Source organism: Ahaetulla prasina, chromosome 2 (assembly GCF_028640845.1).
Source record: "Ahaetulla prasina isolate Xishuangbanna chromosome 2, ASM2864084v1, whole genome shotgun sequence".
Lineage (NCBI taxonomy): Eukaryota > Metazoa > Chordata > Lepidosauria > Squamata > Colubridae > Ahaetulla > Ahaetulla prasina.
The window spans coordinates 50,427,715-50,451,348 of record NC_080540.1 but is presented as its reverse complement, the minus strand read 5'-3'; the positions used below and the strand labels follow the sequence as shown (position 1 = coordinate 50,451,348).

Here is a 23,634-nt window from a genome sequence, read left to right as displayed (position 1 = left end):
ATTGCCAATAGCAATCACGACACTCCAGGATGCTGCATACATCATAAATACATGCCGGCTGTCAAGCGACCAAATCATGATCATTTGATTGTGGGGTTGTCACAACCGTCTTATATACAAGAACTAGTTGCAAGTCACAATTTTTAGTGTCATTATAACTTAGAAAGGTCTCTAAACAAATGCCTGCAAGTCGTGAACTATCTGCAGTGTGTATTGATTGAGTAATTGTTGGTTTGTTTGTTTGTTTGATTATGGGTCGTCAAGTCAATGTTGACTCTTAGTAATAACATAGATTTTCTTTATAACAGTCTGTTCCTAAACTTGGTCCCTGAGGTCTTCCAATGATTGTATATCTACTATAGCTATACTTCTACATAGTACAAGTAATCCTCAACTTACAATCACAACTGAGCCCAAAATTTATGTTGCTAAGTGAGAAATTTGTTAAATGAGTTTTGTCCCATTTTAAGATCTTTCTTGCAAGAGTTGTTAAGTGAATCACAGCAGTTGTTAATTCAGTAACATAGCTATTAAGTGAATCTGGCTTCCCCATTGACCTTGCTTATCAGAAGGTTGCAAAAGGTACTCACATGACTGCAGAATATTGCGACTGCCATAAATATGAGTCAGTTGTCAAGCATCTGAATGTAAATCACATGACTATGGGGATGCTGCATAAGTGTGGAAAATGGCCATAAGTCACTTTTTCAGTGCCACTGTAACTTTGAATGGTCACTAAGTGAACTGTTGTTAACTGGAGGACTACCTGTATAGTACAGGGAGGGTGGCATGCACTCTATGTAGAATTGACATGGTCATCAGATTTGAGTGAGAATGGAATTTTTAATTATTTCTCTAGATTTTTTTAGGGACTATGATTTTAAAGCATCAACTACTATTTTTATAACTTCTTTCCCAATATCATAGAAACATTTTTTGTAATTTTTCAACAAGTATAATCAGAATGGTTTCCTGCAGACCACCACAAAGGTCTCTGGTTATACGTGTTTGTCATGTAACACTATGGACGTTGTCATCAACAAACATTATCACAGGTAAGTTCCCAGACAGAAACACTTACCAATAAACTGTAGAAAAATTCATGAACAAAGAGCCCCATTGCACAAATCAGAAGATATAGCAGATGATAAAGAAACTCTACATCCATGATCATGGCTCTGTATCCTCTAGTAAATGTTCCACAATTACCAACAAAACTCATCAGAAATATAATTTTGTTACAAACCTGCAGAGCAAAAACAAACAGAAGATTAATGCATGGCTAAAATGCTAAGTCTCCTTTTAATGTAAGACAAATTTAAAGATTATATACACGAGATATATCCGCAAAAGTGTATCAGAGAACTTGCTTTGAAATATTTCCTCTAAAGTCTAACACAGCTAGTATTCTGGGGCACAACCTTAATTTTTTTATACAAAATTCCTAGTTTGGTAAGTAGACTTTTCAACAAATCCCGGAAAAATGTATTTTATACTTACATTGAAAGCCCCCAGAAGAAACAATGTGGGCTGTAAACCGACAGAAAAAATTAATCGCAATATTGTAGAAGCTATTAAAGCCCTAATGCCATGGGGCTTGGGTAAAGCGATAACAATCGCAAGCGATATCAGCATGGCCGTCCAGAGTAAGCCTGACAAATGGGGCTCGAGCGTACCTGGCAAAAGAAGACATCCAGAATTCATTATTATTTACTCTCCCCTCATATGGCTCCACAGAGCCCTTGCCATTATTAACAGCAATTTAAAACAATGCAATTCAAAACAATATCCTCACACATAAACCACAAATTAGAAGCAGAGTAAAATATAGAAAAGCTGCCCAACAGATTCCAGGAAATGTACGATAGTCTTTTTCTGAACACATGAACCAAGTTATATCAATTCAGCAATTATCTTATGAATTTTCTGAAAACAAACTTATGGACAAAGTGGCCTGGCTTGGCAGTTACTTTCAGGAAACATGTTCAAGATTTCCCAGAGAAATGCTATATTCTGATTTCTTCATTCAGTTTACTAGCTTACTAATGTCTAATTGCTGTGATGAATAGGCCCCTTCACTATGCTTGAATTAATTAGTCTACATTCAAATAAATGTATCAGTGGCCTTCATCTATTTTTAGTCTTTAAGTCTGTAAATTTTGCAAGTATTGATGAAATACTATTTTAATCAGAATCATAAAACCTAGATCCGCTTGGATCTAATAACAAATATTAATAACCTGAAGATGACAGCATCTCCCAGCATGTTACACTACTCCTTAGGAGAAGCATCTGTTCCTTGTCAATTGAACTGATATGCCTCTAAAGAATTCCGGTCATTGTAGTTGGTCACAGTGATTTGGTTTGAGATTTTCCGCTTCCTGAAGCAACAGGGAATTTTAAGCTAAGATAAAATATGACATGCCTTAATTTGATCTTTGCACAATTCGGTGTGAACTGACCTCACTTGACCCTGAGAACCATTCCTTTAGACTGAATATTTCTGCAAAAGTTTGAGCATAGTTCTTAACTCAACAATATATAAAAACATACTTTAATGTGCTTATTTTTTAAAAAAATTGCAAAAATATTATGTATTATTATAATGCATATACTTTAAGTATGTATTCAAGGATATTTAAATATATCTTTTAAAAAACTGAATAAGAAAACTTGATGGACATATCAATAAAAATCATCTGGACCAGAAAGCAAGCTCTGTGAAACGATTTTGAAATGTCTTAATGACAAATGTTAATTCTCTGATATGTGCAATTATAACTGATTTGGTCATTTAGGTTCATATAATTATTCACATGTTCCAGGCTTTGTCACAGCAAACACTTAAAGAGTTTGATGATTTTTGGTGGTATTGATTAGCATAAATGAACTTGATAAATTAATAGGTGATTTAACAAAGTAACATTCACTATTCCTGATAGTCAGAATTTTGTTTTCTATTTTGGAATATATAATCCCCCCAAAATTGGAAACCATCTGGAGGACAAACAGAGATAAAGCTAGCAGTAATATGAAAAGGGACAGCAGTGATTTTAATTATACTGGCTCACCTTGCAGTCCAAGGGACTCGCAGGAGTCTTCTATAGCACCATAGTTCAAAGGCCTCAATTCTTTGGCACTCAGCCTTTCTTATGGTCCAACTTTCACAGCCATACATTGCAACTGGGAAAACCATAGCCTTAACTATACGCACTTTTGTTGGCTGTTTGCATACTTACACATAATATTTGTAAATAAGACAGACATCAGAGAAGTCCAATTTCCAAAGCCAGATTAAAATAGACCAGGGATGGGCAACTATGGCTTCTTTATGACCTGTGGACTTCAATTCAACTCATCTCTGGGGCCATTGTTGTCTATTCCTGAATTAGATTTACAATACTTTCTTCTTAGCTTTCTCATCATTTATAAAACGGTGAATTGCTTAGCATCACAATCATTAAAATGGCTACCAAAATTGTATCTTTCATTTATTTCTCCCTCTGCCTCAAAACTTTGTGGTATATAACTATTAAATTCTATTTTTCATATATTTGAAATATTGGTACCTCCTTTGATTCCTTTAAATGGATAGAAAAATGCTACCAGTAGATTCATAAGGACTGCAAGGTTGAATGAAATACTGCTCCAGAAGGACATGTTGCGGGAACACCAATACAAGATATGCTGAGCTGCAAAATCAGGAAAATAAATGTTTGATGAATTCAAAGGTATTTTTTAACAAGGAATAAATCGTAGAAACAAATATATATTGCCAGCTTTTCCTAGAATGACACACTAGCCACAAGAGTAATCTTTATTATTTGATTTAACTCTCTCTTTAACTGCTCTTTGCAAAGTTCAGAAGTTCATGTGAAGGAATTTTTTTTCCAGATCAAAGACCACATTAAGCTTTTATATAACCATTTAAGCTTGTAAATACCACAAGAAGAGAAATCACGTGCATAAAATACCCATGTACAAGTTTTATAACAGCAGAATTTTAGTTTCAGATTGAAACTGCATGTTGCAGGATATAATTTAACCTTAAATATCTTATTTTAATTTTATTTAATCAAATCACATTGCGCACACCTTCCAGATTGGGATCCACAGGAAAAGGTGCTTCCATCAAGGTAACAAAAACAGTGCTGCACAATCTGCTCCACCACTATTTTTCACACATACGGTGTGATGAGAGAAGGGTTGCACTTAAATCACGAGAGTGCAGTGCTGTTTTTACCTTGATCCCCTTTGTGGATGCCTCTGGGTTATACAACTGTGGGCAAACACACAGACACAAAATGCTGGAAGAGGAACATATTAAAATCTGTTAAACAATAACTCAGAAAATGCCCAAAATCAAAAAAAAAAAAAAAGGTTGACTCTAAGACCAAGTACTTGCAAGTAGCCCAGAAAATTTTGTTACCTCTCATAAAACCAACAGTGACAAATTGTGACCCAGGAATCCTTTCACAGTCTATGTTGGCACAAGAAGTCTATGCTAAGATCCCAGGCTTTGGAGCAGCAGATTCCAAGCAATAAACTGTAGGATTAGCAAGAATATAGCTGGCAGCAAAAGAGAACTGTGTTTTGTCTTAGTAAGTGACAAGTTCCCAGCCTGTGTTAAACCCACGTTTTAATGACTTACATTCCCTAGCTTTTCATGTTCAGTTTAAACATTGACAGTTTATCTCGTTTGCTCACATAAAATCGGTGCACGATGCTCCACTGACATTTGTACAGATCTCAACCTTTCCTTGAAAGCCTACTTCTTTTAAAACAGTACAAAACTTCCATTTGAAACAGGGTACTCAAGGGGGGTAAAATCCAGACAATCCAAATGCTGCTCATCATTGTAGCTTAGTGAGGAAGAGAAATCATAGAATTTACAGGACTGGAAGATATCTTGGAGATCTTCAACCCCCTGCTTACCAAAATATTATGGAAGTAGCCCCCTACTTCTGGAAATATTGCTCACCCACATTATGTGACAGAGCTATTTGTCTTCTATCTTCTTTTATGTATTTTTCACTACAAGATGTCTTCCCAAACCTTTCTTTTATTTATTTTATATGACGATCCATCTTAAAATCAAACTCTGGGTAACTCGTATTTGGATTACAGCTTTACAGCTGTAATTTACAGCTCTCAAAATTCAGTCTAATATGACTGAGTCTGGGAGCTGTGCTTCCCATGTATCTGAAGGATGCCAAAGAATGAAAGGCTGGTAAAAAATGCAGAGGAAAAAAAGATCCCATTTGGATCAGACACTGGGACTACTATGCATATACTAGCCCAAAATGCACATTCTGCTAGAGAGAAGTTCCCTGAGGATGGGCTCAAGCATGAGTTTGAAAGCTCAGAAGACTAAACCTCTGGTCTTGGTGACTGACCCATATTGGATCTTGCGACATTATCCTGGGACATGTCTATTTGCCTTTATGAGAGAAAACAAAGATATCTACAAAACGGTAGGGTAACATGATTGCTTGACATGAAGATACAAAACAATGTCTATGCTTTTTCTGCCTAATGAAGCAATCATCTGGGTCTCTAAAATCTTTATGTGTTTACATGGAAAATTGTGCAGTTAAACTCTCAGTGTATTTCAATTTCCCATCCCTTTTTTTCCTAACAGTTAACTGAATCTGCACTACCTTTCACTCTTCAGAGTAACATGACCAGAAAGAAAATCATTGTATCTTATTCCTACTTTTTCTCTCCATGCTGGTTGCATTTTAATTTGTGACATCCAGCCTAGAATGTGGTAAACAAGCCTAGAACGTTGTAGGCCAGGGATGCGTCACGTGCTGGCCACGCCCACCCCCAGTTAAGAGAAGGGGGGAAAAGTTGCAATATGTCATATGATGACGTGCCATCGCGAGTTTGACACTCCTGTTGTAGGCTGTCAAACAAGATGAGAGTGATGAGACTGTTATATTGTACATAATGACTGTCCTTCATTAAGCCTTAGATGGGAAGGAGCTGTACAGAACATAGTATCAAATATGACACATATACAGTACATAGTATGTATAGGTGTTCCACTGGTTTTAAATATGAACCTATTTTTTAAATAATGTTCTGCTTTCCTAAATCTGTGATTTAGGAAACTGCATGTGCTGAGTGAGATAAGACTCATTTACCTCAGCAATATCTATAATGAACTAAACATGCTATTTTGATGCTTCTGCTCGCCAAATAGATGCCCCTTCATTGAGCAATCAGAAGAAATCCAGATAATGTGGCTTTTGGATCACCTTTTTAGTCACCTCAAAGGGATGTCTCTTTTAGTATTCCTTTCCTTCCTTTCTATCCCCAAAAAAACTATGTATAAGCTATAGAGCGGGATATAAATGTAAATAAATAAATAAAAACTTTGTGAAAGCAATACAGGTAGTTCTTAACTTACAGCCACTTATCTAGTGACTGAAATAAAAACAACATAGAAAAATGATCTACGACTGGTTCTTCCATAGCATCCCCACAGTCACATTATAAATATTCGGGCACTTGGGCAACAAACATGTATTTGGCAATGATTGCTAATATCACAGGGCCATGGGATTGCTTTTTGCAACTTTCCCAGACAATTTCTGACAAGCAAAGTCAGTGGGGAAATCTGGAGTCATTTAACAACCCTATGAGTCTCTTAACGATTGCAGTGGTTCACTTAACAACTGTGGCAAAAAAAAAAAAGTTGTAAAATTGGGAGTGATTCATAAACAACAGTCTTACTTAGCAGTAGAAATTTTGCTTCCAACGATGGTTGTTAAATCAAGGATTATCTGTATTACACAAGAGAGGCGTGAATGCCTGTAAGTTCTGTTTATTATTATTTATAGTTCCACTTTAGAAGTAACTTTTTTTAGAATAGAATAGAATAGAATAGAATAGAATAGAATAGAATAGAATAGAATAGAATAGAATAGAATTCTTTATTGGCCAAGTGTGATTGGACACACAAGGGATTTGTCTTTGGTGCATATGCTCTCAGTGTACATAAAAAGACAAGATACATTCATCAAGAATCATAAGATACAACACTTAGGAATAGTCATAGGTAAGCAATCAAATCTTACTGCAAAACAATATCAATATAAATTGAAAGGATACAAGCAACAAAGTTACAATTATACAGTAACTTGGTTAGATAAGCAGAATTGGGGGACAGTTGGCATTGCTATCTGCTCCACAACAACAACAACAACCACAAAAACTAGTACATGCAACATTTATTCCATCTGCCCATAGATGCTGACAATAGCTTTGGAGGCTGGAACATGTAGATTTAGAAACCAGGCTAAATATAAGACACTGTGTCTCCCCGTACTAGGGATAAGTCTTTAAGCATCCAATAAAATGGATTAGAGTATCTAGTTCAAGAAATTTTATGCCATGATAAAATTGTTAGTTTTTTTGTTAATCCCAGCAGAGTTGCTTTAGAATAAAGGAGACTAATATAAATAAAACTAAAACTAACTAGAGGTTAGTTGTATAATTTAGCCACAATGTTGCAACCTGCATAAGGATCTCGGAACTGAGCTGACAGCCCGGATTCAAGATCTGAGCACCCTGCAATGGGGTGAGCACCCATTCCTTGCCCCAGATTCTGCCAACCTAGCAGGAAAGCATGCAAATGCAAGAAAATTAATAGGTACCACTTTGGTGGCAAGATAAGAGTGTTTTGTGCACCTCTAACGTATAGCCATGCTGGCCACACGACCACAGAAAATGTCTTTGGACAACACCGGCTCCCTCAGCCAAGAAATGGAGAAGAGTACCATGGTCTAGAGCAGGGGTCTCCAACCTTGGCAACTTTAAGCCTGGAAGACTTCAACTTCCAGAATTCCCCAGCCAGCTTTGCTGGTTGGGGAATTCTGGGAGTTGAAGTCTGCCAGGCTTAAAGTTGCCAAGGTTGGAGACCCCTGCCCTAGAGTCAGACATGACTGGACACAGTTAGAATCATTTAGCTGCTTCCTTGTACTGTATATTTAAAACATTAAATAAACATTACCTTGAAGAACGTATCTTTTCTTTTATGTACACTGAGAGCATATGCACCAAGACAAATTCCTTGTGTGTCCAATCACACTTGGCCAATAAAATTCTATTCTATTCTATTCTAATTGAGGATATAATGGGAATAAATAGCAACAGGCTCAAGCAGTGTTTAAGCAAAGCCCTTCTGAGAGTAGGATATTTGTATGGAAAAAAGGAAAGGAAAGGAAAAGGGGGGAAAAAAGAAAGGAAAAAAAGATGAAAAAAAAAGCCATGAAAGTCTAATATTCCTTTTCTTTCAGGAAAAAAAAACTATGCAACTTTAGATCAGGAATTTTTATACAAACTTACCTCTTAGCTTTTTTTGCCAGTTCATTTCATTAAAAAGGTCTTCAGAACTCATAAAGAAATCATTGATTTTGCTGCCTTGCTCATCCCTTTCTGTAGTGTAGTACACCCGGAGTTTAGATTCTTTGGTGAGGAACTCACATATACTGGGCACAGGGAAGACTATTTGCTCCATAGTACGATCCGATCTAACTATCTACATGAAGAGTTTAAAGAGTTAATTTGGATGGCGTATAGTCACAATGAGATTCTATTATTTCTCAATATGCAAAACTTCCTGGAACTCTTGGTATTTTTTAAAATACTTGCTGATTTGCATTCCTGTTAACACTGTTAGTTCTATTGTCACCATTTCTTTTCAGATTTCAAGTCACCTAGGAAAAGGAGGTTATTTCCTCATCGGAATTGTTACAAAAATTATATTATTTCAGTTGTTAGCCAAGTATTACTTGGGTAGATGAATAATTTTCCTTCCTTCCTTCCTTCCTTCCTTCCTTCCTCCCTCCCTCCCTCCCTCCTCCCTCTGTCCCTCCCTTCCTCCATCTTGTTGTTCCAATTGAAATGATTTGGTATACAAAAAGTCATAAAAGACAAATAAATCTGCACTGGTCACTTCCATCCAAAGTCACTTTGGAATCAGGCAATGCCTAAATCAGATCAAACCAATATAATCACTTCTTACTACTTTTAAACTGATTCCATTAATAAAAATATAAGGCTATGATTCTGTGAAAATTTAAACATGTACATTTCCTCAAAGACTAGTTATTTATATTTCATAAAAGCACTGAATTTGGGGAAATTTCAAAGTTAGCATTTGACTGGGGCAATAGGAAAGGTCTGTGTGATTTAAGAGTTTGAGATATTTTGTAATATTGCTTGAGAGACAATTTTCATATGTGAAGCCCAGAAGCATCATGAAACTGGAGCACAACTTCCAGGAATCTGAGAAGCTGCTCAATATTTTAGAGAAGCCAGAGAAAAAGGTAATGGCTAATACAAGTCCTTGAATGGACATTTTGTACATAAAGACTGTGCTGTATAGCTCAGTAGCTCTATCTATTGAAGGAAATAGTTCCTTTGCCTTTCTTGATACTATTTCATTTCCACTGTTAGAAGTCCCTCAGGCTTAATCCAAGACTTATCCTGAAGTATACTTTCAGTTTGTTTACTTAAAAAAAATCTACAGTAAGCCAATCAAAAAACATTTTCAAGGTGCTGTTAGCCTTTTTAAAAAGAGAGAGAGAGAGAGAATGAAGTATATTTATATTTAGAAGGGTTGACATTCATTAAAGATTGAGGGGATTTTTTTTTGGTAACAAGATATTTAGGACATAGAGTAAAATTCAATTATTATTTTACTAGACTATATAAGTTCTACACCTAATTGTTATTTTTCTTTATACAGTTCCATTTAAGATTAATTAGATATAATTTGAAGTATTTACCTCAATTTGAGCTGTATGCTTGGCATAGAATTCCAAAGCTTCATCTCCATCTATTTGGCCTCCAGGCTTCAACATGTTTTGCAATTCTTTGTTGTGGCGAGCAAGCTATAAAATAAATGAACAATTATGAAGAGCAGGAAGCTTGCCCATATCTCCTACTTAAAAATATAAAACAAAGCAAAAACTCAAAACTATCAAAAGACTCAATTGTAAAATAGAGAAATAGCCAATTTTATTTTACTTCAAATCAAATCAGATATTGACTTGGTCAGATAAAAACTAAAAATGAATAAAAACTAAATGAATTTTTATTTTGCCTAATTACTTTCACTGTTTGTGTCAGAACTAATAATCCAACAAGGCTCATATTGACACTCCTGAAATGAATTCCTGCACTGCATGACAGCAGTGGCAATAGCACCTAGACCAGCGGTTCTCAACCTGTGGGTCGCGACCCCGTTGGGGGTCGAATGACGATTTGCCAGGGGTCGCCTAAGATCATCGGAAATATGGGAAGTATACTTGCGAGTCGAAGAATCGCGCTCCAATGGTTGACTCCACAAGCCAGCTGCAGGCTCTTCAAATCACTAGCCGAATTCGGCTTCAGGCGTGATGAATTAAAAAAGAGAGAAGTCTTTGCTCTGATGTCTCCCTCTCAAGCCAGCTGCAATCACTCCTAATCGCTAGCTTAATCTGGCTTCAGGCGCGATAAACTTAATAGGGGAGGAGTCTCCGCTTTAATGCCTCCGTCCTCAAGGCAATCGCAAGCAGTTCAGATCACTAGCCAATACGGCTTCAGGCATGATAAATTAAAAAAAAACAGTTTGCCGCTTTTCCCCCCCTTCTGCGGCTGCTGAGGTGCACTGAGATCCTCAGGGGTCCCCACATCGTGGGGAATTGTATTAAAGGGGTCGCAGCACTATAAAGGTTGAGAACCACTGACCTAGACTTATATACTGCTTCACAGTGCTTTACAGCCCTCTCTAAGTGGTTTACAGAATCAGCATATGGCCCTCAACAATCTGGATCCTCATTTTACCAATCTCAGAAGGATGGAAGGCCGAGTCAACCTTGAGCCTGGTAAGATTCAAACTGCCAAACTTCTGGCAGCCAGTGATCAGCAGAAGTAGTACTGTATTCTAACCACTGCGCCACCGCGGTTCCTAAACTTTGATGTTTCAATTACTATGAATCAAATGCTCTAAACTTTGGTTTAATTTTTTTAGGTATAAATAAAAATTTACCTGATGAGCTAATATGTAAATATTATGCCCCACATTTCTAGGAGATGCAGCAAGATCTTCACCATTCTCTCCATCTTCAAATTCAACCTCACCTTGCTGATAGGCCTTTTTAATTACTTCTACCTGTAGAGAAAGAGAAACACATTTCACAAGTTTGAAAAATATATATATATAGGAAAAGAAAACAAAATCCAAGTATTTGAGCTGATTCATCTTTTCATTCTATTTCAGATATTCTGAAAATGAAACTTATATAAAGTCATTTTTATTTCCTTCTATCCTTTGAAGCTGAGGATCACTGGCTCAGATTACTGATACTGCTGTTGTTTTTTAAACAACTATAATTTATATCAGAAATAAACTGACTCAGTAGAATGAATGCCAAAAATAAAGCCTTAAACTTTATCTCCAGCCCACACCTTTATTGCTGAATAATATATTCTGTTATACTCTTGATGCAGGCAATTACTATAACTATATAGGTTTGAATTTCTTGCTTGCTTTTTGTTGTTCGTTTAAAGCAGGACAAAAGAATACTTAGACAGCTTTTTTAAAACATCTAAATCCCTACTTCAAATCATTACCCACATAAAGTATTATTTTAAATCATATACATACATCTCATCAACATAGAGATATTAAGACGTCCATCAAAATAAGTAAACTAAATCTCAGAATCGAAAAACAGAATGATAAAATTTCAGCAGTTTTCTTTTTTTCCTTTTTCACTATTTGGTTTTCATAAGAGAAGTACTAGAGTATCATAACTTTCCAAGCTTCTACACTGAACTTAGGTCTTGTTGGACATATTATTCTTAACCTCAGGTAATCCTTGACTTATAACCATAACTGGATCACAATTTCCATTGCCAATATTAAGAGAATCACTACAGTTGTTAAGTGAATCACAAGGTCATTATGTGAACCCAGCTTCCTCACTGACTTTGTCTAAAACTGGCTGGGAAGATCACCTGTCCCTGGGATGCTGCAACCATTGAAAATACGTGTTGGTTGCCAAGTGTCCAACTTTTGATCATGTGACTTTGGGTTGCTATGCAAGCATTGGTCATAAGTCATTTTTTTCCAGGGCTATTGAACTTCAAACAGTTGTTAAATGAATGGTTGTGAGTCACCTTTATAGGGAAACAAATGAGACATGTGACTTGTCAGAACAGCTAATTATTTCAGCATGTCTTCTTTCAAGTTCTTTCACTCAGTCTTTTACATTGAAAATACAAAGTAAAATCCTTCTGTCCATGAATGCTTTTGTTTCATTTTGATTCACTGGGAAGTCTGGCTAACAGAAGAGAAGGAGTGGAACTGCTTTTTTCATCCCTTGAATTGGCTCCCAGGGTACTCATGAAAGTCCTTCTATCCTTTGGAGCAAATCTTTCAAGATCACAAAAAGCTGATGGCAAAAATCAATAAACTGTCCTTGCCATCTATCTGTGAGAATGAATCCTGGATATAAATGCTACCATGTTGCCAAGGTATATTTCTATATAGTTTAATATAATTTTACCTTATAAAACAAATTTTCTCTTCTCTATTTGACCCAACGTTGCCTGTAACCTCCACCATACAAGATATGATAGAACTATATTGCCAGTACAGATGATCACAGTAAAAATGATACTGTACTGTAATAGAGAATAATGCTTCTTAAAATCTCAAATTAAGCCAATCTAAAATATACCTGTGTATATAGAACAAAGCTCTTTCAATTTACTGCTAAGCATAATAGGGCTCAGTTAAAGAGAGGCCTCAGTTTATAAGCTCCAAAATAGTGTGCTCTTAATCACACATCTGGCAGCAAGATAATTTCATGCTGTTCAAATTAATGGAAGCAAATTCTTGGAAACATACCAGTTCTTTTGGTCTCATGTTATAAAGGATCCTTTCTGCATTCTCACTGTCATGCCTACTTTCCATTATAGCCAAGAGTAACTTCGAAGCATTATTCTGGAAAACAAAAAGGAATTTTAAGGGAAGTAAACTGATTAAAATATCCATGTATTACAAAAAACCAAAAACAGTATAAAGAAAGTGCAGATGAATACGAGTACTACCTACTGCAATTTAGTAAATTTGACATATGACAAAGCAACAAAGATGAAAGAGTCTAAAAAGTGTTTGTATTGTAAAACCAATTGCTAAAAACCTCTTTAAATACTTGGGGAAAGTAATTTACATTCGGAGCAGGGCTCTGGCAGTACAGTACACCCAATATCTGAGATGCTACAAAATAAACCTCATTCTTACATAATATTTAACATAGTAAGTTAAAAAAATCCCTCTGGAAAAGAAACAAAAAAGGCTATGTTACAAACTTCAGAAACCGTTACAGAAACATATGCAACCAAATAAAAACTGAATGCACAAATTACCACACCAAGCAAGAAGAAAACCTTCTACGCACAAATTCCAATCGTGCCTTTTATAATTTTGTCAACAGTAAACTTAAAGATTCAAGATCCATCCCACCACTAAAAGATTCTAACAACAAAGAATGCAATGACGAAACAGTCAAAGCAAACCTCTTCAACATTTTCTTTGGCTCAGTTTTTGTTAACTCCGATAACACATATCCAACATTCCACAAACGAACCAGCAATGACTATGATGATTTAACTCATATAGATTTCACAGAAGACAACGTTGGTAAAGCTCTTCACAACTTAAAACCATCGCTTTCTATTGGACCTGATGGTCTATGTGCATATTTCTTAAAAACTTTCCATTAATATAGCTGAACCCCTAAGTATTATCTTTGATAAAGCTTTCACTACCAGTTCTCTTCCCAAACTTTGGTCACTAGCCACAGTCATCCCCATCTTCAAAAGGAGACCCCAGCTTAGTCGAAAACTACAGACCGATCTCCCTTTGCTCGTCACCTGCAAAGTCAAGGAATATAACATCATCCAGTCCATTACCTCACACTTAGATACTAACAACCTACTCTCCAACAATCAATATGGTTTCATGTTAATGTTATCATGTAACTTACAACTTCTCCACTGCAAAAACATATGGACTTCAAATCTAGATCAAGGCAAATCAATAGATGCAATCTACATAGACTTCTGCAAAGCTTTTGACTCAGTAGTACACGATAAACTTCTCCTTAAACTAACATCCTATGGCATCTCAGGACCCCTCCACAAATGGATATCTGCTTTTCTGTCTAACAGACAACAAGTGGTCAAAATTGGCAATGCTTTATCAAATCCTGTTCCTGTCAAGAGTGGCGTTCCTCAAGGCAGCGTCCTTGGACCAACACTCTTTATTCTATACATTAATGATCTTTGTGACCATATCTCAAGTAATTGTGTTCTCTTTGCTGACGATGTCAAACTATTTAACACCACAGACAACACTTCTATCATTCAAAACGACCTTGACCATCTAACGCTTGGTCTAAAATTGGCAGCTCAAATTTCAACCAGCAAATGCTCAGTCTTACATATAGGAAAAAGAACTCTAAAACTAAGTACATACTAGATGGACATTACCTTACAGACGACCCCCATCCGTTAAAGACCTTGGAGTTTTCATGTCAAATGATCTAAGTGCCAAAGCCCACTGCAACTACATAGCAAAAAGCTCTAAGAGTTGTAAACCTAATTTTGCGTAGCTTCTTTTCCAAAACACCACACTACTAACCAGAGCATATAAAACATTTGCTAGACCAATTCTAGAATACAGCTCACCTGTTTGGAACCCTCACCACATCTCTGACATCAATACAATTGAGCGTGTCCAGAAATATTTTACAAGAAGAGTTCTCCATTCCTCTGAAAACAACAAAATACCTTATCCCACCAGACTTGAAATCCTAGGCTTAGAAAACTTGGAACTCCGTCGCCTTGACAAGACCTAAGTTTAACTCACAGAATCATCTATTGTAATGTCCTTCCTGTCAAAGACTACTTCAGCTTTAATTGCAATAATACAAGGGCAACCAATAGATTTAAACTTAATGTAAACCGCTTTAATCTAGATTGCAGAAAATATGACTTCTGCAACAGAATCATCAGTGCTTGGAATACTTTACCTGACTCTGTGGTCTCTTCTCATAATCCTAATAGCTTTAACCAAAAACTTTCTACTATTGACCTCACCCCATTCCTAAGAGGACCATAAGGGGCGTGCATAAGCGCACAAACGTGCCTACCATTCCTGTCCTATTGTTTTTCTTTTCTTCTTCCTATATATGTTTATATGTGTATATACTACATAATCTTTTTGTATGATGTTGTGACAAATAAATAAATAAATAAATAAAAAAATGTTGCATTTTACAAAGTCTTGTTTTGTAGATTGCAAAATTCCATCCCTGCAGTAGCTGACTACTGCTGCCATTACTATTTTTTTCTTTCTATGATCATGGACAGGAAGGTTTGTATTTGATCACAGTTTTGGATACACACACACCTTCCTATCCATGATCATAGGAAGGAAAATATATATATATATTCGATTTTTTTTGTTTTCTATTTTGTATTATTTATAAATTGCTTACAGTCTTTGGGAACTGAAGAGCATATCAATAATAAAATGTCACGCAGTAGTCTATGTTGAAAACAAGTTAGATTATGACTAACACATTCTAGCAAGAGTTATTTGTAGAATGTCCTTTGAACTACAATGCTTAAAAACCTATGATTCTCTAAACTGCAATTCCCACCATGAAGTATTACTACCTGAAGATTGTTTTATTGCAATTTGTTTTCTTATCTATAGACCTGAATTACCTGCTCCCTAATGTCTACATTTTCTATAGAGTTTCAGTTACAAGGCATTTGTCAAACCCATCTGATAGAGCAGATTCATAGAATAGAATAGAATAGAATAGAATTTTATTGGCCAAGTGTGATTGGACGCACAAGGAATTTGTCTTGGTGCATATGCTCTCAGTGTACATAAAAGAAAAGATACGTTCATCAAGGTACAACATTTACAACACAATTGATGATCAATATATCAATATAAATCATAAGGATTGCCAGCAACAAGTTATAGTCATACAGTCATAAGTGGAAAGAGATTGGTGATGGGAACTATGAAACGATTAATAGTAGTGCAGATTCAGTAAATAGTCTGACAGTGTTGAGGGAATTATTTGTTTAGCAGAGTGATGGCCTTCGGGAAAAAACTGTTCTTGTGTCTAGTTGTTCTGGTGTGCAGTGCTCTATAGCGTCGTTTTGAGGGTAGGAGTTGAAACAGTTTATGTCCAGGATGCGAGGGATCTGCAAATATTTTCACGGCTCTCTTCTTGATTCGTGCAGTATACAGGTCCTCAATGGAAGGCAAGTTGGTAGCAATTATTTTTTCTGCAGTTCTAATTATCCTCTGAAGTCTGTGTTTTTCTTGTTGGGTTGCAGAACCGAACCAGACAGTTATAGAGGTGCAAATGACAGACTCAATAATTCCTCTGTAGAATTGGATCAGCAGCTCCTTGGGCAGTTTGAGCTTACTGAGTTGGCGCAGAAAGAACATTCTTTGTTGTCCTTTTTAATGATGTTTTGATGTTAGCTGTCCATTTGAGATCTTGCGATATGATAGAACCCAGAAATTTGAAGGTTTCTACTGTTGATACTGTGTTGTCAAGTATTGTGAGAGGTGGAAGTATGGAAGGGTTTTTCCTAAAGTCTACCACCATTTCTACGGTTTTGAGTGTGTTCAGTTCCAGATTGTTTTGGTTGCACCACAAGGCTAGTCGTTCGACCTCACCTCTATATCGGATTCGTCATTGTCTCGAATGAGACCAATCACTGTTGTGTCATCTGCGAACTTCAGTAGCTTAACAAATGGATCATTGGAGATGCAGTCATTGGTATACAGAGAGAGGGGGAGTGGGGAGAGCACACAGCCTTGGGGGCCCCTGTGCTAATTGTACAGGTATTTGATGTGATCTTGCTTAGCTTCACCTGCTGCTTCCTGTTTGTTAGGAAGCTTGTGATCCACTTACAAGTCTGTTCCGGTACCTGTAGCTGGTTTAGCTTAGTTAGAAGAATGTCTGGAATGATGGTATTGAATGCTGAACTAAAGTCTACAAAAGGACCCTTGCATAGGTCATTGGAGACTCAAGATGTTGTAGGATGTAGTGCAGAGCCATATTAACAGCATCATCTGTTGATCTATTTGCTCGGTATGCAAATTGCAAGGGGTCTAAAAGCGGATTCGTGATGGTTTTCAGGTAGGAAAGCACTAGCCTTTCAAAGGTTTTCATGACTACAGATGTTAGAGCAACTGGTCTGTAGTCATTTAGTTCCTTGATGGTGGGCTTCTTGGCACTGGGATGATGGTAGGCGTTTGAAACAAGAAGGAACATAGCACATCTCTAGTGATTTATTGAAAATATGGGTGAAGATGGGGCCAATTGGTCAGCACAGACTTTTAAGCAAGAAGGAGTTATCTTGTCTGGGCCTGGCGCTTTTCCTGGCTTTTGTCTGTGAAATTGGTCGTGCACTTCCTTTTCTGTGATCACTAGGGTTGTGAACCCAATGAAATGGGGTCAGTTGTAGGAGGCTTGGCTGTTGTTGCTGTGTCTGAGATGGGGTTGTGGAGATAGGTGGCTGTAGTTTCCTTTCAAACCTGCAGTAAAACTCATTCAGGTCATCTGCCAGTTGTTGATTACCTTCAGCCTGGGAAGGAGGTTTGCCATAGCCGGTGATATTTTTAAGAGTTTTCCACATGTTTGCTGGTTCATTTGCTGAAAATTGATTCTTTAGCTTTTCAGAGTAGCTTCTTTTTGCTGCTCTTATCTCCCTTGTTAGTGCATTTCTGGCCTGATTGTACAGCATTTTATCACCTTTTCTGTAGGCTTCCTCTTTGGAATGTCGTAGCTGCTTAAGTTTAGGTGTAAACCAAGGTTTGTTATTACTGTGTATTCGCAAGTTCCTTGTAGGTACACATAGGTCTTCACAGAAGCTGACATATGATGTTACAGTATCTGTGAGTTCATCCAGGTCTGCAGAGGTATCTTTAAAAATATTCCAATCAGTGCAGTCAAAACATGCCTGTAGCTTTAATTCTGATTCCTCCGTCCAGGTTTTCACTGATTTAATTATTGGTTTTATGGCTTTAAGTCTTTGCCTGTAAGCAGGTACAAGGTGAATCATGACCTATGTTGTGATGACTATCCTGGTTCCTTCAATTTCATAAATTGGAGACTGTATTTTAATACTTAATTAAACATACACGAAATGAATTAAGCTGCATTCTTTCAAATTTACATTAAAGGTAACGGTAAAGGTTCCCCTCGCACATACGTGCTAGTCGTTGCCAACTCTAGGGGACGGTGCTCATGTCTGTTTCAAAGCTGAAGAGCCAGCGCTGTCCGAAAACGTCTCCATGATCATGTGGCCGGCATGACTCAACGCCAAAGGTGCACGGAATGCTGTTACCTTCCCACCAAAGGTGGTCCCTATTTTTTCTACTTGCATTTTTATGTGCTTTCGAAACTGCTAGGTTGGCAGAAGCTGGGACAAGTAACGTGAGCTCACCCTGTTACACGGCAGCACTAGGGATTCGAACAGCTGAGCTGCCAACCTTTCGATCGACAAGCTCAACATCCCAGCCCCTGAGCCACCGCGTCCCTCCTACATTAGGTCATGTTTAATTTATTTAGTGCAGTTTAAGTCTTATTCAAACTTAATTCCTCTACGTGCTACCTTGTCTAAGACATTCAGTGCATTTCTGAGAGTTTGCACAACCATCTTGAGCATAAATGTTTGTTTTCACTTGATCATTTTCATTGTTAAAGTAGCTACTTACCTTCAGTTCTAATACAAGATCCATCCTCTTTTTCCCCAGGGGGTTGATATCATTGAGAATTAATGCTGTAATTATATCAATACCATTGGATTCATGAGTAGCAATGCAGTTCTGCATAAGGAGCGAAGTAGTGGAAAAAGATAACAACAATATATACTATGATTATTTTATAAAAAAGCACCCCACAGGTCAAAATTAGGAGGGGAAGTTCTTCCCATCTCCCACCCACTGGATTAATATTTATAATTATTTTCCCATATATATTATTATAGAAAGAACAGTTGGAAGAAAAGGAGACTACATAATTAATGACTTCTTCTTTTCTGTTGATTTACTGTTGAAGAACTGGGACGATTAATTTTCCTTTCATATCTTAAAATTTTGTTCTCACATTTTTATTAGAGCATTTGGATTTTTGGGGGGTTGCTTTCCACAGTTTTTGCAATAGTTTGGAAACTGTTGGCTTAGTTAAGATGTAATATAAATGTAATTACAGATTTATTTGAAATCACTCTTTACCATAGAACAGAGAAGAATGTAGTTTGAAATATTACTGGAGAAAGACCAGGGAATTTCAACAAAACAAACATCTGAGTCACAATTCAGTATATGTAATGGTATTATAGTAACATTTCTAAATAATTATTGTAAATGTCAATATGTGCATGAACATATGTGTATGATTATGTACAATAAAATAATTATGGGTTAATCTGGTCATACTAAGCACCCATAAAATCACATGCATGTTTCTTTTCTTAACACTACAAATTGAAACTTAAACATTCCAAAATATTAATGGGAATTCTCAGTGTTCCAAGTCAGCCTCTCAATTTGCATCAAGCCAACCATATCTCCCATTTGCCAAAACTACAATACCTGATTTTCATGACATGGTCCCTGGCAGTACTCTGTCAAACTTTCTAGAGTCTGGTTGATCAATGCTACATTTTTCTCATTAATATATAGCCCAAGCAGTCCAAGTCCTCCAGTTGTGCTTCCACAAATACAGTCTAAAAACTGTAATGTCTCACATACTAGGTTGTAATTAGTCTTGTTGTTTTGGCAACGCAGGAAGTTCTAGAGATGGACACAACAATAACAGAGAAAGGAAAAAAAGTCTTGATATTCATTTTCTTAAACATAAAAACAGTTTAGTCTCATAATTTTTCAAATTCAATAGTATCTGCTTGCAACTGTACCGGAAAAACTTTTCTATCAACCCGTGGCAAAACAGTTCTCTGTATATGCTGTTGTATGTATGAGTAGACTTTCCCATCTACACAGCAGTGAAATTCTGCTGCGGCATGGTCTTTGAGAAGCATATTTACAATATACATCAACAGCAGAAGCATAGAGATCTGAACGGTCCCTTGGATATATTTTTCATCACATGGGTGGAGGGATGAGGGGGACTAGGCATCAGAACCTCCCCAATCTTTTTTTCTCTGATGCTTGCTAAATCATCTTTGCCACATTGGTGGCATCTTTGTCAGTATTCCTGAAAGAGTATGTGACAAATCATCGATCCATTGAACTTCTTCTGTTCATTTGCTCTCTTTTAGGAGAGAAGCTGAAACAAAAGAGAACACTTCTTTTTGCTTTCCATTGTTTTCGAGAGCTGAGGTGGCACAGTGGTTAGAGTGCAGCACTGCAGGCTACTTCTGCTGCCTGCCGGCTGCTTGCAATTTGGCAGTTCAAATCTCACCAGCTCAAGGTTGACTCAGCCTTCCATCCTTCCCAGGTGGGTAAAATGAGGGCCCAGATTGTTGGGGGTCAATATGCTGACTCTATAAACTGCTTAGAGAGAGCTGTAAAGCACTGTGAAGCAGTATATAAGTCTAAGTGCTATTGCTATTCCATGCATGATGGGGAGATGAAACCCATTCACCCACCCAAATTTAGGACAGTTTGAAGAAAATAACATTGGGTTCAGCCAGATAATATTTCCCAAAAATGTGTTAAAATTTGCAAATGGCAATATTTTTCTTCAACTACTAGGTGCAAAGTACTTTTTTTTTAATTTTATTTATTTTATTTGTCACAACAGTGTTTATAAGCATGAGCATGGAATAATTATATTATATATAAGCATAAGCATGAAATAACTATACAAATTGGATACTCTAGTTTCTCTTCAGATGTATGTATAAAGTTAATCAATGGAAGGTGTTCTTTTTTTTAAAGATTTCATTGGTGGATTATTGAACAACTGAAATCCTTATGAGTTCTCTGGTATAGTCAGGGATTCAGCTGTTCTGCCTGTTTCTTCTTCTAATCCAATTGATAGAGAAAGTGGTAAAAATTGTGGTGTTTCTTTTTCCCTACTGCTCTACTACTGTGGGAAGTTGTTAAATATGAGTGGGACTCAATGGACCCATTGAAAAGATTAATCAATAGAAACCACTTTCCCCAAATACTCAGTCACAGAAAGGAAAATAACTGGAGTTTGCTTTTCCAGGATAGATGGGAAGGATAAAGAAGCAGGAGAGTTCACAGTTTGGGGCTGTAGTAAACAAAGTCAAGACAAAAGAGACCAGAGCTATTCTGTAAATAAGAAGTTGAAGTCTATAAAGGGAGTTTCTTGAACACTTCTAGCCAGTTTATAGCCAGTGTCAAGCAGTTTCAAGCTGCAGTATGGAAAAGCCCTAAGATAAATAATCAGGAAACAATCAAAGAAAATAAAAATGCCTTTCAGTTGATTTGGGGTTTCACAGCAAAAATCCAAATAATCTCGCGTACAATAGTTTAGGTCTAAGATGAAATACTCTTATCCCTGAGGTGGGCAAGTTATAGGCTGCAGATGTTTGCACTTCCTGCCCTATTTTGCAGCCTCTATTAGCTTACACATGCCCACAAGGGAACCAAGAAGAAGAAAATATGATCACACAACTTCAGTTTCAGATTATGTACGATAATCCTTTTGCTGCTCAGTGAGTTGGGCTTTCCGGTTCATAACGTAACCATATGTGTTAGAATCAGAGGTTCCACACAGCAAGGCATCAGAGGCAGGGAAAGGGAAAACTGAGGGGATGAATAAAAGCAAGAACAGTGGTCTGAGTGAAGCAGTAAGGCTTCTTACAGTCCTGATCATGACAGAGAAGGAAAGCACCATTGGTTTTGCCTCAGGAAACCAAATTTCTTCTGCTGAAGGAAAAAACTAACAAATTATCCCTTGTTCTCAGTTTAAGTAATCCAACTCTCTTTTGAGAAGACAGAATTTTTAGACGTGTTCTTAGGTACCTCAGGGGCTCCCACTTTCTGGGTTGCTAGGCACTTTTGAGAGCATGCTATGGATGTTCCTACAGTATGGTTGCTCTGGAGTGTTTTGTTAATCCCAAAGCGCTTGTTTACTAGTAGTTAAACCAGTGAGAATATTTTCCCTCCTTCTTCACCTCCTACAGTATCTTGATTATTTCAGTCTATCCATTCATTCATCCATCCTCCCAAATAAAGATGAGGTTTGAGGCTGGTGCTGGGTTTGACAACATGCTAGCTTCTCAACTTGCTAATTAGAAACATTAAACATTCAGATCAGGCCAAGTAATGTGTTGCCAGACACACTGGGGGTCATGAGTATGTTTTATAGTTTATGTACCTGCAAATCCCGGTTGTGGTTTTCACACAGCAACTGCAAAAACCGTAAGATTGGCTGCATTATTGTGATGACAGGACTCATCTCCAGCTCATCTTTGTTTTTATCTGCCACCGACTGTGCTCCTTCTACAGCAGAATAATGATCATCGGGATCGGCTTCTCTTCGATAGGTGTTAAATGCTTTCCTTGTAGCGGTGGAGGCCTCAACCAATTGATCTCTCACTTCCTCTGTTATTTGGGTCAGGGGTTCCCTTAATGCTATAATGCATAATGACAAATCCCATTAGCAAATAACAATAACAGTCCCCTTTACCATTTCCAGAAAACTTCATATATCTGCCATTCAGCATTTTGCCTTTTTGTAGTAAAAGTATTTAGGTTAGTATAATGAGCTTAACAAGCCAGCCTGATTCATCTCATTTCTTAGCAATACACAGAAATAGCCTCAAAAATTAGATTAAATAAACATAAATGCAGTCATTAAAAGTTTTAGTAAATGCTGCTTAGTTATTGATTTGCTGGCAGGGGTCTAGAGACTGCCACTGAACACCTAGTAAGTGAAACACTATCAAGTCCTACTTTTCTCTGCATTCACTGAAAGTATAGTATAATTCCTTTGGATCAACAGAAATTCCTCCTCCTTTTACACTTCAGTATATTGGATTGGATCCAGATTCCATCATGATTAGAGCAGACTGCTCAGATTTAATGAAACTCGAGACTGCCACTGATTCAAATGAGCATAGTTTACACATGACAAAGCAACAGACATTACGGATCACGGTTAGGGTGCTAGACTAGTGCCAGGGAGACCCAGGTTCTAGATTTCCCTGGAACATGGGAGCTAGCTAGATGACCCCAGGTCAATTACTTCCTCTTAGCCCTAAATGGCAGCTGAAAAAACGCCTCTGTTATGTCAACAAAAGCAACTTCAGTGAAAAAAACAATGCAGATCCTGCAATCAAGTGGGATAAATGCTGGAAACAGCAATCACCATTTTAAATATGACTAACTGGGGTTGCAGCTTATTCTCATGCTGTCATTTTTGTTGCTTAATGAATAAAAATCCATACTCTGCTTGGACAAGGATTCAAGTTATCAAAAGAAGAGGCAACCATGCCTCCTTGGCCCCCCACTGATATCTTAACTATTTATGAGGAAGAATTCTCCAAAATAGCATACACAGGAACATATTGACAAAAATCCTATGAAAC

The 23,634-nt window shown here is 37.1% G+C and overlaps 1 protein-coding gene across 1 annotated transcript in view; it reads right to left on the bottom strand.

Moving 5' to 3' along the window:
• ITPR1 (inositol 1,4,5-trisphosphate receptor type 1) overlaps positions 1 to 23,634 on the bottom strand; it is a 309,457-nt gene that overhangs the window by 44,923 nt on the left and 240,900 nt on the right. The window contains exons 42-51 of the mRNA XM_058168445.1: positions 22,422 to 22,678; positions 19,703 to 19,903; positions 18,824 to 18,934; positions 12,911 to 13,006; positions 11,045 to 11,167; positions 9,801 to 9,905; positions 8,356 to 8,548; positions 3,570 to 3,692; positions 1,501 to 1,676; positions 1,082 to 1,246 (exon numbers count right to left, since the gene is read on the bottom strand). Of these exons, the coding sequence (XP_058024428.1) occupies positions 1,082 to 1,246; positions 1,501 to 1,676; positions 3,570 to 3,692; positions 8,356 to 8,548; positions 9,801 to 9,905; positions 11,045 to 11,167; positions 12,911 to 13,006; positions 18,824 to 18,934; positions 19,703 to 19,903; positions 22,422 to 22,678 (1,550 nt within the window). The remainder of the gene's footprint in view (positions 1 to 1,081; positions 1,247 to 1,500; positions 1,677 to 3,569; positions 3,693 to 8,355; positions 8,549 to 9,800; positions 9,906 to 11,044; positions 11,168 to 12,910; positions 13,007 to 18,823; positions 18,935 to 19,702; positions 19,904 to 22,421; positions 22,679 to 23,634) is intronic.